General features: G+C 49.9%; 1 protein-coding gene across 1 annotated transcript; it reads left to right on the forward strand.

Moving 5' to 3' along the window:
- Positions 1 to 1,730: 1,730 nt before the first annotated feature.
- Positions 1,731 to 14,875, forward strand: LOC137906640 (microtubule-associated tumor suppressor 1 homolog A-like). Its single transcript, XM_068750928.1, has 14 exons — positions 1,731 to 1,956; positions 5,086 to 5,127; positions 6,290 to 6,405; positions 6,718 to 6,897; positions 6,931 to 7,053; positions 9,254 to 9,320; positions 11,974 to 12,097; positions 12,381 to 12,471; positions 12,581 to 12,686; positions 12,778 to 12,851; positions 13,012 to 13,110; positions 13,393 to 13,509; positions 13,615 to 13,712; positions 13,990 to 14,875. The coding sequence occupies exons 1-14, from the start codon at positions 1,731 to 1,733 to the stop codon at positions 14,201 to 14,203; spliced, it is 1,677 nt and encodes a 558-aa protein (XP_068607029.1). The 3' UTR covers positions 14,204 to 14,875.
- The last annotated feature ends 807 nt before the right edge of the window (positions 14,876 to 15,682 follow it).

A 15,682-nucleotide genomic window follows, 5' to 3' on the forward strand; every position in this document is an offset into this window, starting at 1 on the left:
AACGTGTGCGCGCTTGTGTGTGTGTGTGTGTGTGTGTGTTAATGTGAGGTAATGTCATTGCAGTGAACACACAAACCTTCATAACAAGCAGTTTTTTCACAGGTCTTTGTGTTTCCTTCCCTGTGAGGCAGAACTCAGGGGGAAAACAACCAGCAACCTCTCTGGATCATCAAGGTTCTGAGCAGCCCATAATAAGACGCACACAACACATCACTAAAGGAACAATACATTACACAGCAGGAAGTGGGTGTGTACCGGTGCACGTCACATGACGCTCCTGTTTGTGTGTAAACAGACAGCGTGGCTTTGTGTGAGGCTTCAGGGGGACGAGCTGAATGTTCATAATCCCATAACAACGTCCAGAGACGGCTGAATGAAGCCACGCCCCAGCCTGGTCACATGACTGCAGCGAGGCTTTTCATTGTTCACTGGCACCCCTGAAGGAATGTCCCACCAGGAATCCCCCAGATTGAGAGAAGGTACGCCTCTGTGTCGTTAAAGGTGAACAGGAAGTCGGGTTTTGTTTTCCTGATGGGCGGGGGATCTGTAGATGTTCACCAGACAGGACATGTAGCTGAGGGGGGGGGGGGGGGGGGGGGCGTCAGAACACGTGAGTGAATGTTTTGAGCTGTAAACTAGAGGAAACATGCAGCAAGTGCGACTCCCAGAGAACCGGGCCGGTCTGACGAGGCCTGCTGGGACCCGCCGGCTCGGCTGGAGATCAGGCTGCAGGTCCTGAACGTGCACCCAGCTGCTCTCTGATTGGACAGGACATTGACGTTCACTGCTCACCATGACAACAACAGCTGAGCCTGAACCTTCCAGACAGCAGATCAAAACACATAAAACCACCGCCCACACTGACCAATGAGGTCTCCGTAGAACGCCATCGTCACTGAGCGATGGCGTTTCTGTTTGGTCCGGGTTCCATTAGGATAAAACGGTACAATCCATACCATAATAATAACACATTTACATCCGACCTGCACAGGTGGACACGGTTCATACGAGCGGGTCTGTGACGAGGAGCTCCAGTCTTCATCGTTCCTCTCTCCCCCAGGCATCCCCAGACCTCGCACCACCACAGAGCGAGCAGCGGCCGCCCAGGGTCCGGCAACAGCCAATCAGCAGCCGCCGTCACGGTCCACAACCCCAGCAGCAAAAGCTGCTGCGAAAGGAATACCCACAAGCCTCAGCTCCTCATCGCTGGGGAGTAACGAGAACAACGGAGCCCCACGCAAAGGTAGGTGAGGAGTGCATTCCCCCCCCCAAAGAAACGTTGTGGCGGGATGGCACAGGGGTCAGCCGGGTCAAACAGCAGGGTGTTTGTTCTACGAGTCCGGTTCTATTCACTATGAGATCACAGATCCTCATTAAATGGACTCCAATACTCAAAAACATCTGGTTTCCATAGCGATGCTGTGATGATGTCATCGTACAGAATCTCCTGTTGAATCTTTCCTTCAGATTCTCCAGCACCTCAAACAGGAACCCAGCCGGCCGAACACCCCATCAAAAGCACCCCCCCTGTGGGTAAACACAGTCAGCCAAAGCCCCTCGTAACCAGCGCCAGTGCTCCCAGTGTTCCCAGTGTTCCCAGTGTTCCCAGTGTTCCCAGTGTTCCCAGTGCTCCCAGTGCTCCCAGCGGGTTCACTGCTGCTCCAAAACCCCCAACGAGGCACAGGGCGCTGTCACTGCAGGCCAAGAGCCCCCCTGCAGGTGATGCATGCATGGATGGATGGATGGATAGAGCGATAGAGGTGGGGTTTGACTTCCTCTTCATCCTTTCGTCAGGTATCAAGACCTCGACTGTCTCCAACCACAACAGAGGAAAAACAACGAGCGCCAGTCAGCCCCCAGCGAAGACAGCGACGGCCAGCCCCCCAGCGAAGCAGGCGTCCCCGTGTCCCCTCCAAAGAAGCAGCTCAGCCAGACTGAGCCGCCTACACAGCACAGGTGTGTGTGTGGGGGGGGGGGGGGTCAGATGAAGCGAGGCTTCAAAGGACCAGGGAGATGCTGTTTCAGCTCCGTTCTGATCTCAGGTCAGTCTGCATCACGGCCCAACAGGAACCCCTGGACCAGTAGAAGCAGCTGATGCTCGCTGCAGTGTGGGCCTGTGGTTACAGCCTCACCCCATGTGGTGTGTCTGGTGGGGGCCCGGCGCCTGACTCTGTCTCCCCCCTCAGAGCAGCTGTCTGCAGCCTTCTGCAGGTTCTGTTGAGCTCCTGTGCTTTTATTCTGACCACGATGATGATGATGCATCATCATCATCATCATCGTGGCTATGTTCCGTGGAAAGATTCCCCTTTATGTTTGTAATGCTGTGAGGATGTTAGCACCGGTGGAGCTACAGACATGCTAACTGTTGTGAATGCTGCAGCGGGGGGGGGGGGGGGTTACCGGTTCAAGGAGTTTCTGAAGCTGAAAGGGAGTCGTGTATTTAATGTTGTGTAAAATTAAATAAGCAGTAAAAGATTGTGTATTTCCTGACCAGGCTAAAACGCACCGACCAGCAGGATAAGATGGAGGCTCCTCCCACCCTCTCAGGTCATTGGTTCAGTCCCGTAGATCATGTGACTCTGATGAGAAAGAGAGAGAGAGAGAGAGAGAGAGAGAGAGAGCAATAAGGAGTTTAATGGAATGCCTCACACCACCTCCCTCCTCCTCCCCTGCAGCAGCATCCCTCCCTCACTTTGTGTGTGTGTGTGTGTGTGTGTGCGTCAGTGGGTCAGCCTGCCTTTTGCTTCAGCGGAGGAGGACGACCAATCAGAGGAGAGAAATCCTCCCTCACAGAGATGAGGACTTCCTCTCATTCTCATCTCTCCATCTTTACGGCTGGATGATTCGCCGCCACCTGGGACGATGGAGCAGGAAGCTATTTTTACCTCCTCTTCTCCTCCTCCTCTCTGGACTCCCGAAGTCTCTCCTTCACTCTGTATTCCGCTGAGCCGCTGAAGGGCAGCTAACAGCTAGCAGATTGTTCTTCCTCCTGTGAACGCTCCTTTTTGATTTTTTATCCTGTTTTCTGATCTTTCTTTGTGGAATCCTGTAGAATGATTCTCATCTTCTTCTGTCATTGAAGAAGAAAATCCTTTTTAGTTTTAACTGTTGTGCATCTCAAACATTTTCAGTGTGCCAGTGTTTCCCAGGAGTCTTTGGGAACCAGTTCCAACATTCCAAACTGGAACCATCCTTCTAAAATCAGAGTGCTGGATTACAAACAAACAATGTTATGGTCTCCCAGACTGTCTCTGTCCAACTTCCACGTGAAGCTGACAGCCAAAGGACTTTTCCGGAGCCTTCAGCTGCCACCAGGATGCCGGAAGAACACTGTGGTTTTCCACGCAGGTCTGGATGTGTCCCGTCTTCCATCTCCTACTGTCATTCATCACCACAATGTGATCGATCCTTACAGCAATCATCCATCCATCTGTCCGTCCGTCCATCCGTCCATCCGTCCATCCTTCATGCTGGTACACCCTCCTGCTTCTATCCAGCAGCCTTCCTCCTCCTCCACTTAAACATCGGTCGGGTGGAGTCGGGGGGGGGGAGGTGCCACCACACCCATAAAAGGAGATAATCCCAGTCTGAGATTAAAACATTTCTCATTCGTGATTCATTTAAAGAAACAGTGATTTTTATAATGTCTTTACACATCAAACCCTGCTCAGCACCTTCAAACGCTTCCAGTCCTCATGTCGTCTGTCTGGGTGTGGTTGCCGTAGTGATCAGGTTGGCTCCAGCCTCCTCCTCATCCTCTTCCTGTGCTCCGGGGGGGGGGGGGGGGCAGGCAGCCATTGTTGCCTCCGTCTCTCTTCCGCCGTGAGGCTTTCTGGACACTGAAAGCATGTGTGGTGGTGTTGGTGGTGGGGGGGGGGGGGGGGGGGGGGCGTGTTTGAGCAGTAGCGTGACAAATAGACTGGACGGTGTTTATCCACCATGAAGGAAGCAGCCACAGGACAGAACCAGGAGGGCCCATCTGCTGTTCCTCACTGGGGGGCGACCATCCTCACATTAACAGTAACGGGACACGCTGCTATTTTTGGACTTCCACGTTCGGTTTCTGGTAGGAAGACGTTCCTCTCAGTCCAGATGTTCCCTGCTGGCCGCTTCTATCCCAGCTGCACGTGTTTGGCTGCAGACCGTTTGTCCGGCTCCACAGACCCGAAATGTAGGTTAGATCAGGCTTTAGTCACGGCTGGCTCTGATGAGGCGGCATTAATCTGATGTGCAGCATTCTTCACGAGGCTGGATTAAAACGTTCTCCCCGGGCTCAGCCGGGATGTTCAGAGATTTGGGGTGAATCCTGAGCGATGTTCTCTCTGGCGGTCAACGGCCGTCACATGCAGATTAATCCACATCTGATCTGGAATCTCATATAAACACAAATACTGCTTCACCTCCGTTTCAACGAGGAGCCGATTATTGTTCCGCTGCTCTGTAATTATCGGATCCCTTACTTCTGAACCCACTGAAGTCTTCCCCGTCCACAGCTGCCTGACTTCTAGCTCTTTTCAGTTTTGTGACCAAAAGCAACAATCCACAGAGTCGGTTTCCGGCAGTAAAGCGTATCTGACAGAAAGGTTCAGAGAGTCCAGTGCTGATGTTTGTAGCTTAGCATCCGCCGTTTGCCCTGAAGCATTGATTATCTATTGGTCTATTGATCAGAATCCTCTGTGCAGAGAAGCTTTTTAAAATGCATTGCGTGAATATAAAAGATAGAAACCAGTTCCTGCTGCATTTACGTCTCTCATCTGTCCTGTGGCTGGATGATGTCACAGATGCTTGTTGCTAGGTGACCAGATGATGCCGTTTGCGTGTTAGTAGGTCATGTAGACAACATGTGTCATCACATGAAGCTTCTTTTTATAGCAACATGTGAAAGCAACTTATGGTTGAACACAAACCACTTATTGATGAACATTTACTGTTTTACAAACTAGACCTAAAGCCCCCCCCCCCCCAAAAAAAACAACAAATTGCATAAACTACTTATCTGAGCTAACAACGTTTGCACTGCTGGAGGTTCTAATGACCCGGCGGGAATTGTCGTTTGTGATGCTAACAGTGTTGTTCTTCTCTCAGTCTGGGTTCAGCAGCTCTGCATGACAGCTTGGCAGGCTCCAGGTATACAGACCATCATCATCATCATCATCATCATCGGTCACATCGACCATCACACATGTCAGCCGGAGACAAATGCCTGTAACGAGATGTATTTAAAAACGAAAGCTGGAGTCTCATCTCGATCCGGGTCGTGTTCTGGATCTGGCACTCGGAATGTTCTCCGGATGCTAGAGGCAGGTTTTAACGGTCCAGCGGTCACATGATGAGTCACGTGATGCGTCGTCCTGACAGGGATTTTTAATCTACCAATGAACGACTAGGATGGGGATGTGTGAGGATGAATTAGGAATTCCTTCTGAGACATCCTGAGTCAAACATGTCTCACTGCGTCCCACGCTGACTCGGCCATCAGGCGTTCCGTTCTGCTGGCGTTGGTGGTTGGTCCGTCAGAACATTCAAACGGTTTAGTGAACAACCTTTGGCTGTGAGCTGTTGTCATGACACTGATTGCTTCTGTCAGGGAGATCCTCCGGCCTCCACACCTGCAGGTAAACCTGGATCCGGGTGTTATGGTCAGTGGCTTCCAGTAGGGGGCAGTATCTGTGAGGAAATCAGCCAGTCTCTGACAAACAGGCCCAATAATTTAGCTTTGAACCTAAAGATTCGGCTTCATCTGAGGATTCTGTGTCTCAAATCACACTCAGAACAAGTCAAACAGAAGTTTGAGCTTTTAGCACCCAACAGCGGATTCTCTCACCTCCAGTCTTCTGTCCTAAAGCTTATATTGTCCCTGCATTTTAGTTGTATATAGTGAATATACAATGGACAATATAACTATTTTATTTTTTAATGAATGTTTCTCTAAATTTCCCTTTCCCTTCTCTTTATTTAACTGCTTTTTATATTGTCTTTGTTCAGCTGCTGTGATGCTGAACTTTCCACACTGAGGGATCAATAAAGTTTTATTTTATCTTAAACACTTCAGTCCAGTCACTCATGCCCATGATGCATTTCTCTGATAGAGCGTATTCTCATTCAGATGAGAGCGACGAGAGTGTGCTCCGTGTCGTTTGTAGTTGTGTAGTTGTGTTGTGACTCTTCTCCCTGCTCGGTTGATGGGCTGAGGGGATATTGTGTGTGTGTGTGTGTGTGTGTGTGTGTGTGTGTGTGCTGAATGTTGTTCCTGCCACCCAAACACTAAGAGGTCGGTGTTTTCTTGCAGTGGATAAAAGTAAGCCTCGGGAGGCACCAACCAGACCCACAAACGCCACCAGCAGGTCGCCGGGCGCAGCAGGCGGAGAAGCCGCCCACAACCAGCAGCAGCCTCCACCTGGCCAGGTAGGCATCTTAAAATGAAGTATTTCTGTAGTTAATTCTTCTTCTGTGGTGGTCCTGGTGAGGCTGGAGATGCCTCCACTCGGGCGTTTTTGAACAAGTCGGATTTAATAGTGATGACATTCTTGACACTTCTTTTCTTGTTACCGTGGAGATGTGAACACAACTCCAATGTAAACAAATAAATAAAAGAATGCAAGAATAAGACATGACGGGTGTTGCTGCTTCTGTCCATTTGGTTCTCTATTTCCTAAAGGACTGCTTTTGTGTGTTTAGTTGTTGTCTTTTATTGTTAAGGTTTTTTACCATCGACAGGTACCAGACGTGGTGAAGGCTCATGCAGGGGTGATACCAGTCCTCCCAGGGCCTGCCAGTGGCAGCTCAGGCACCACCGGCGCCGCTAGTGTCGGCTTCAAAGCAAGGACAGGTTCACGGGCCAGCCCCAGAACAGGGTCCCGCCTACGGAGCCCATCCAAGACTGGTGCAGCTGGGACTGTGGCGGCCGACCCGACGGTGAAACCCAAACAGAACCAGTGCAAAGAACAGGTGGAGAAGAAGAACCAGGTAATCCACCAGCTGAGGAGGCTGCTGATCCAGGCGAATAGGAGGGTGGAGGCTCTCGCCACAGTCATCCAGCATCTCTTCAACGAGGTACTGCATCCAGAACCGGCCCACAACCTCAGTGTTTTAAAACTGGGTTACAAATCTAATATCACAGGATGAATATTTCTGCTGCTGGTGGTGATGAGGGTGGTTTCATGTTCATGCTCCAATCAATTGATCAATCAGAGCGAGGACACACTGATGTCCATGAGGCCTGTCCTGCATGGGACAGGTGAGTAACCTGACGGGTCTGAACCTGTTCCGCTGCAATGAGGGGAAATGATCACTTACCTGTGCTCCACCCTTTCCCTTGAGCAAAGCAGCCGCAGCCTGTAATTAAACCAGCAGCAGCTGCTAATGGCCGTTTAGCTTTTCTGAAACCACACCCATCAACAACATCAACACCCGCTGCCATGGAAACAACCTGCTGCTGTGTGACACCTGGCTACAGTAGGTGTGTGTGTGTGTGCGTGTGTGTGTCATGGCAGGCTCACAGGTAAAGCTGGAAACACTCCCGCCCCACCCCTGACTTTGTTATTGATTCCAAGGATGGTATGCTGTAAAGTGTGTGTGTGGGGGGGGGGGGTGAAGGAGGAAGGAAGGAATGCAGCAGCTGCAGCACTGAAGCACTTTGTTGTGTGGATGTGTGATAATGTGTGTATCATGAATACCGGTGCTATCTAATCTGTCCTGAATCCAAGATACCCAGCGGCGGGACGGGGCGGGATGGGGCGAGATGGGGCGGGGTGGGGCTATTAAAAGCCTGACTGTGTCATTTATACTGGCACCATAATAGGACTTCAGTACCAGCAGCGTCTCCAGCAGCGTCTTCAGCGGCGTCTCCAGCAGCGTCTCCAGCGGCGTCTCCAGCGCCGGGACGCTTCAAAGTTCAGCTTGTCTTTGTTTTGTTGGTGAAGTTAAAGTGGGACGCTCGTCCTCCATGCTGTATCTGCGTGGAGACAGAACCCGGTTCCTAAAGACAAACGTGTGTTCAGTGTTGAGCCCTGATTAGACTGGGACCAGTAGAACCCATCAGCAGACAGACACGACTTCAATGCAGACACACCAGTTTATCGTCCAAAGCAGAGACAATACGAAGAGGCTGGAATTACAGGCATTCCTCCATTCCATAGCAGCCGAGCAGGAGGAGCAGAAACCCTGGAGGGGGGGGGAGGTCAGGGAGCCCTGTGGTGAACAGGTAGTGTGGGAGGAGTGGAGGTGGCGAGAGAGTGAGAGCAGGAGGAGGTGCAGAGAGAGAGAGAGTGTTTGTCTGCCGGTTGTGATCACAGGAGGAACCAGACTGAAGTCCGAATGGAGCATTTCTAAGGGAGGTTGTGTGTCTGTTGTGTGTGTCTGTTGTGTGTCTGTTGTGTGCGTGTGTGTGTGTGTGAGAGAGTGTTGGGTCTATGGAACATGGGCTCCTCGACCAGCAAAGCCTATACGAACACCAGGATGGCCCCCACTCACAGCATCAAGACGAAACACAAGGTGTGTGTTGACTTTTGTAGACGTGTAAATATGGGCTCACTTTAACTGTCGGTGCTCTGGTTTGTGTTGTCAGTAGTGAAAGGGTAGCACTGGGCTGTGTGTGTGTGTGTGTGTGTGTGTGTGTGTCCTGGAGGGGGGGTGCTGACTGGGGGGTGGTAATTGGTAAATGGACTGTACTTATATACTGTAGTGCTTTTCCAACTTCTCCGTGCCCAAAGCACTTTACAATTTGACCTCACATTCACCCATTCACACACACATTCACACTCCAGCGGGCGACTGCTGCCCTGCGGGGGGCGCTGCTCGGCCCACTGGGAGCAAGTTGGGGTTCAAGGACATTTCGACACGTGGACAGTCAGAGCCAGGATTCAAACCGATGATCTACTGGTCACTGGACGATCCACTCTGTACCAGATGGTGTACACTGGATGGTGTGTACTGGATTGTGTATACTCGATGGTGTGTACTGGATGGTGTATACCTGATGGTGTGTACCGGATGGTGTATACTAGATGGTGTGTACCTGATGGTGTGTACTGGATGGTGTATACCTGATGGTGTATCCTCAATGGTGTGTACCGGATGGTGTATACTAGATGGTGTGTACCTGATGGTGTGTACTGGATGGTGTAAATTGGCTGGTGTATACTGGATGGTGTATACTCGATGGTGTGTACTGGATTGTGTGTACCTGATGGTGTATACCTGGTGGTGTGTACCGGAAGGTGTGTTTATCTGTAAACTTGTGTCTTCTCTCTAGCGTGACGAGGTCTTGAAACAGAAGGAGGTTCTGTCGCTGACCTTTGCAACCCTCCGAGATGAACTGGGTGAGGATTCTCACACACACACATGTAGATCATGCACTTTATTTTGTTCCTAGAGGCACAAGCTAAAGGAAGAGGATGTAGATCTTGCAATATAATGATCGCACGTTTATTGTGATGTATGTCCTGCATCAGTTGCCGTAGGTTCGTACTGCGCATGCTCGGGTTCTAGTTAATGGTCTTGTGTTGTAAAGCCACGCACGGGAGTAAGAGGCAATAAAGACGTGTTACCGAAAACAAGTATCTGTTCTCCTTGCACGAACATTTTACAACACACACACACAGAGCGCTGTCACCCCTCTGTAGCGCCTCCACCGGGTGACCTGGTCTGTCTTCGGCTCAGTTCTTCTGTGTTTTGGGTTTTTTCTGTGTCTAGCGACAGCCTGCAGCAGTCGTCGCGTTTCACTCCAGTGTTTGGTACACTGCTTCACCGAAGCATGCTGTGAGGGTTTTGTTTGAACCTGGTTATGGTGTCAGAAAGACCATGGCCAGAACCCACCTCAGTCTTTGTTAGCTTTAATTCAATACTGCTTTAATCTGGGCCTTATTTTTGTCCCATGTCCTCAGTGTTGCAGGATAGTGTTGTCACACCAGTGGACATGTTCTGTCACATGACCGAAAGGCTCAGCTGTTTAGCAGAGAGTCAACGGCTATATTGAATTCAATTGTATTCATTTTTACTTCTATAGCGCCAGATCATAACAGAAAGTTATCGCAAGGCACTTTACAGGGAGAGACCTGCAGGGAAAGACAAACCCAAGTTGACCCACAAGAGCAAGAACTTTGGAGACGGAGGCAAGGAAAAACTTCCCTTTAACAGGCAGAAACTTTGAACAGAACCCATAGTGGGCGCCATCTGTCTGACCGGTTGGGTTGAGAAGGCGGGAGAGACAAGAACAAAGAGAGAGACAGAGAGACAGACAGAGAGCACAGGAGCAGACAAAAACAAACCACTGACTAAAGAGCTAATATATAAAGCTATAAATGCTAATGCTAGCGATGTGGACATCAGTGTTGAGGGACACAGGTCCAGGTTCTGCAGCACCACGGAGAAAAGGACCTGAAAGAGAAAGAGGGACAAACAGAGGGAGAGAGAGCACAAGACTACAGGGAAGAGAGAGAGATTACTCACATATATTTATAACATGAATAACCAGATAAAGGGGGAGGAGCTCAGTGTGTCATAGGAGGTTAAGCCACCAGTGCTGGCCTATGACAGCATATTGATTATTGTATCGATTAACTATAAGCTTTGTTAAAAAGGAAAGTCTTTAATCTACTCTTGAACATAGAGATGGTGTCTGTCTCACGAACCAATCAGGGAGCTGATTCCACAATAAAGGAGCTCGATAACTGAAAGCTCCGCCCCCCTGTCTGCTCTTGGACATTTTTGGAACCACGAGCAGGCCAGCATGTTGGGACCGCAGGGTCCTAGTGGGGCAATACGGGATAATCATCTCTGTAAGGTAAGGAGGGGCCTGGCCAGTGAGGGCTTTAAAAGTAAGTAGAAGGATTTTATATTCAATTCCTTCTCTAACAGGAAGCCAATGCAGAGACGCCAGAGCAGGGGAAATGTGTTCTCTCAGTCTGGTCCCCGTCAGAACCCGAGCTGCTGCGTTCTGGATCAGAACACGAGCTGCTGCATTCTGGATCAGCTGGAGATGTTTAATAGACCTTTTGGGAAGCCGGACAGTAAGGAGTTGCAGTAGTCCAGTCTGGAAGTCACAAAAGCATGGACTATCTTTTCTGCATGTTTTCGGGTTAGTAGGTGCCTGACCTTTGAAATATTGCGAAGGTGAAAGAACGCAGTCCTTGAAATATGCTTTATCTGGGACTGAAAGGACAGGTCCTGATCAAAGATTACCCCCAGATTCTTGGCAGTGGTGCTGGTGGACACTGAGACGCCATCTAGTTCAACTACAACACTAGAACAAACATTTCTGAGATGCTTTGGCCCAAGAACCAGAACCTCAGTTTTATTTAGATTTAATAACAGGAAGTTCTCGGTCATCCAGGAGTTGATGTCCTTAAGGCACGTCTGAAGTCCAGACTGCATTACCCGGACCTCACGCCAGCGGAACCAGTGAAATCCTCACACACACAGTCACTCATTAAAAACTTAGACATTCTTAACAACAGCAGGATCCCCCCCCCCCCCCCCCCCCAACACACACATAATCTTTACTGCCTGTTTGACCTTTGACCCATAACTTTACATACAGAACTGAGGAATGTCAGCAATGCACAAACCCCTGCTATGACCACACGCACACACAGAACGAGGATCCCTGTTTGTGTGTTACTGCGATACTACGTTCTGCTGCTGCATTATATAACCCACTGAATGATGACTCAGCGGTTCAGAATCTGAACTATGTGAGTGTGGAGAAAGTTGCAGTCGCAGCAGGGAAGAGGTTCTAACCCTTTATAATAGATCATGAACAGGGAGATCTCCTGTCTTTGTTGTTCATGTGGGATTTAATGTATATTATATATTATATCATCACGGGCTGAAACCCTGCTGGCACCAAACGGGCCAGCGATTCCTCGTGTCCCACCCTGAAACAGTTAGAGGGAGCAGCATCATTCACACGCCTCACTTCCTGTCAGGTGACAGACTGGCAGTAAAGTCTCCTCTTGTTTTCATCTCCTTCAGACACGTCGTCCCAGCGCTGCAAAGATCTGCAGAAGGAGAAGAAGGAGGTGCGCAGCAGCTTGGAGGAGGCCCTGAAGAAGCTGGAGGAGCAGCACAAGGAGGAGCTGCTGCGGCATGAAGACAGGTGTGGCGGCCATCTCTGTGAAAGTGTGGCTGGCGTTTATTGATGTGAAGACTTTATGATGTCACCTGTGAGTCCGCGTAAAGACCTCAGGCAGGTCAGGTGGGCGGCGGGGCGGGGGTTGTGCTCTCAATGCCAGCTGTTAGTGGAGGGGTTGGCCGGTCCACCTCGCGTTATGGGCTCAGGTGTGACCCGGTTAGAAGGTTCTGCTGGGGACACACTCTACAGAGCGCCCGCCAGTGTGTGTGTGTGTGTGTGTGTGTAACTGTGTTCCTGTGTGTGTCAGGTTGAGGAGCTTTTACCAAACAGAGTGGGACAAAGTCCACCAGATGTACCAGGAAGAGGCCGACAAATGTCGCACTTTAATGGAACAGCAGGTCAGAGCACACGCACACGCGCACGCGCACACACACACACACACGCACCTGCTGCTTTCGTTGGTCGTCGTTGGCCTCAGTCTAGTTGTTGTGCGTCTGCGGCCTCCAGGTGGAGGAGCTGAGGAGGAGACAGGAAGCAGAGAGAAAGAAACAGGAAGTGAGTCACAGCCACATGATGGCGTCTCTGAAGCTGCAGTACGAGACGTCCATGCAAGGTCGGTTCCGTACCCCCACCCCTGCAGACGGCTACCAGCTGACCCACAGACGGACTCAATGTTGTTCATCTGTGTGTCTGTCTCATGTCAGAGATGAAGAGGCTGCAGCAGACGGACATGGAGGGTCTGGAGAAAGCCCTGAAGGACACGGAAACATTGCTGTCGGTAAGAAGGTTCTTATTATTACTCCACCGTAGTAGATTCTGTACAGTAATGTAATCACCTGTCGCAGGTGTGAATGAGTCTGATCCACCTCTGATCATGTCGTTTACATCACGTCTGCCCAAAGCTCGATCGTGACTTTTCCTCTTTGTTTCTTCTCCAGGAGAAAGTAGCTGAGGTGTCAGCAGAGAAGGAGTCGCTTAGTGAGAAGCTCAAGATGGAGGAGGAGAGGAGGAGGCGCATACTCAGTGACAAGAATCTGGTAAAGGTGACATCCTGAGGAAAGCTTTCATTTCATTTATAGGTGAAGTCCAGGAAGGACCCGACCCAGCCGACCCAGTGTCCTTCTGCATGTGTACAGTAAACGGACCTGTTTAAATTTAAATGAACTTTATGAACACAGTGACAAAGACAAATCTCCTGAGCAGTATTCAAAAAGCTCCTAAAAATACTTTCTATGGGCTTGGTTTTGCATAATACTTAGCGTCTAGCAGGGGCTCTCATTTGTGTTTATCTACATGCCCGTCTCTTTGTGTTCGTGTAGAAAGACTCACACACTGTGTATCTGGAACAAGAACTGGAGAGTCTGAAGGTGGTGCTGGAAATCAAGACCAACCAGCTGCACCAGAAGGAGAAGAAGCTGTCGGACATGGACAAGCTGGTGGGCGTCGCTCATTACGTGACACTGTCCACGGCCCACTGTGAGGCTGATGTTCTGGTCCGGCAGAATCCAAACCAGTCACACCAGTGTGTCTGTGTGTTATAGATGGAGGCAAATGTAAAACTGGAGGAGTGTCTGAACAAAGTCCAGCAGGAGAACGAGGACTACAAGGCCAGGATGGACAAGCATGCTGCTCTCTCCAGGTGCGTCCTCCCTCTGCTGCCTCGGGTCCCATCTGGGGACGCCTAGACTGGATTTAGGGTCCAGGAGGTCGCCTAGTCCATCTCTCATCCAGACATTCTTCATCTCATGAGCTGTAAAACGGAAGATTTTGCTGAGATGTATATTAATCAGGAATAACCTGCTCCTCACATGACAAGCAATCTAAATGAAAACATGAAATCCATGATGTTGGGCAGCAGACATGATTTATTGAGAAGTATACCTGGCGCCTCTAGAGCTCTCTGTCTCCCCCTGCAGGCAGCTGTCCTCTGAGCAGGCCATTCTCCAGCAGACGCTGCAGAAGGAGTCCACCGTCAACAAGCGTCTCTCCATGGAGAACGAGGAGCTGCTGTGGAAGCTGCACAACGGCGACCTGCTGGGGAGTCCGCTCCGCCCCTCGCCGACCTCCCCCCTCAGCTCTCCGCGGAACTCCGCCGCATTCCCAACGGCTGCCCCCTTGTCCCCCAGATAGCCCCAGCATCTCCTCCATCCTCCGGGTCCTCCTCATCACCTGTTGAGGCCTGACAGACAATCCACAAACACGCTGCTGGACGTTACTGATGAGCGTGTACGGCTGGATTAAATCTTTATTGCAGCATCTGATGGTGGAATCTGTGGCTCTCAGTCTCTGAAAAGACTGCTTTTAATTTGTGCTTTTTATGATGAAGAGCGGATAACAGGAACACCCCAGAGCGCCTTCCCTCCGTTATGATGGGGGGGGGGGGGGTTGTACAGTTTGCGTTCTGACCATCATGTTCTTCTTTCCTGCTGGTTTGAAAGGGATGGATGAGAGAATCCTGGCTTTGTCTCTTTTGTGTAAAATGAACCCGAGCTGTTTGGGATTGGTGAATTCTGGGAATGACGGGTAAGTCCTGGTGGATCGGATGAGTTGTTTAATCTTCTTTTTAAACCTCTGCTCATCTGTGGCTCTGAACCTTTGATCCGATGCATATCTCCTCACAACCTCAACCTGAACCAGATTACTCTGTGGAATGTAAACCCTCCTTGGATGCTAAATGTGCGGCGTATTTAACAAGGATTGTTTGTGTGTTTGACCTTTGCCCTGAAAGCATCACCTACACCCAGAGGGCCCAATTCTACCTTGTTTTTCATTATTTCAGACCCAGAATAAAGACAAGATGACAGAAAATATAAGCAATATTGTTTTAATTAAAATGAAAATAAATGCAGATTTTTTAGCCCGCTTCTCTCCTGCTCATGTCCTATTGGCTGAAGGGAGCACCAATGATGTGGCCTGCTGCTTTCTTGGGGTCAGGATGGTTGGAGGATGTGTGTCACGCCATCCTGCCATCTGTTGTGAGTTGGTTCTTTGAAGTTCAACTTGAATCACACCTGAGAAGGAACAAAAGAATAAACGCAGCAGCTGCTGTTTTTCACATGCGGGACTTGAACTAACCACCTGCTACACCTCACACCACCACGCTCAGTATCACTATTGGTTGGGTGGTCACAGGACCCCAAGCCTGGACCGTGTGTGTCAGGTTGAGGAGGAATATTACGTATCAACTGTACATTTTAAGTAATCCTGCTAACAGACAAACAAACAAACACCTTCAAAAGCGTAACCTCCTTGCAGAAGTAACTCGTCTAACAGCGTCTAGATTCTACAAATCCCCTTTTACGCTTTACTGAATGATGTGCGTGATTTACGTGAGTTTACCAGGGCACGAGAGATCAGAGTGTTTTCTTTTGAGGCGTCTCCTCCTCTTCCTTGTCCTCCCTCTTTCGCTTCTTTTCGTTCGAAGTTGGACTTGGGTCCCATAATCTGGGGCGGAGAGGTCTACTGCAGATGAAAAAGTGAAAAAGCTTATCGATTGTTCTTGGTATCTTTATATGGCATACATGAAAATTAAAAGTCAATCGTGTTGATGATCTTAACAGAAGGTGATCTTACCAGGGCACGAGAGATGCGAGTGTTTTCTTTTGAGGC

Source organism: Brachionichthys hirsutus, chromosome 17 (genome assembly GCF_040956055.1).
Source record: "Brachionichthys hirsutus isolate HB-005 chromosome 17, CSIRO-AGI_Bhir_v1, whole genome shotgun sequence".
Taxonomy (NCBI): domain Eukaryota; kingdom Metazoa; phylum Chordata; class Actinopteri; order Lophiiformes; family Brachionichthyidae; genus Brachionichthys; species Brachionichthys hirsutus.

Coding starts and splice junctions, on each gene's coding strand:
- LOC137906640 (XM_068750928.1), top strand. CDS start 1,731: ATGGATGGATGGATGGATAGAGCGATAGAGGTGGGGTTTGACTTCCTC. Junction 7,054..9,253: donor TCCAGCATCTCTTCAACGAG/GTACTGCATCCA, acceptor TCTTCTCTCTAG/CGTGACGAGGTCTTGAAACA. Junction 12,852..13,011: donor ACACGGAAACATTGCTGTCG/GTAAGAAGGTTC, acceptor TTTCTTCTCCAG/GAGAAAGTAGCTGAGGTGTC.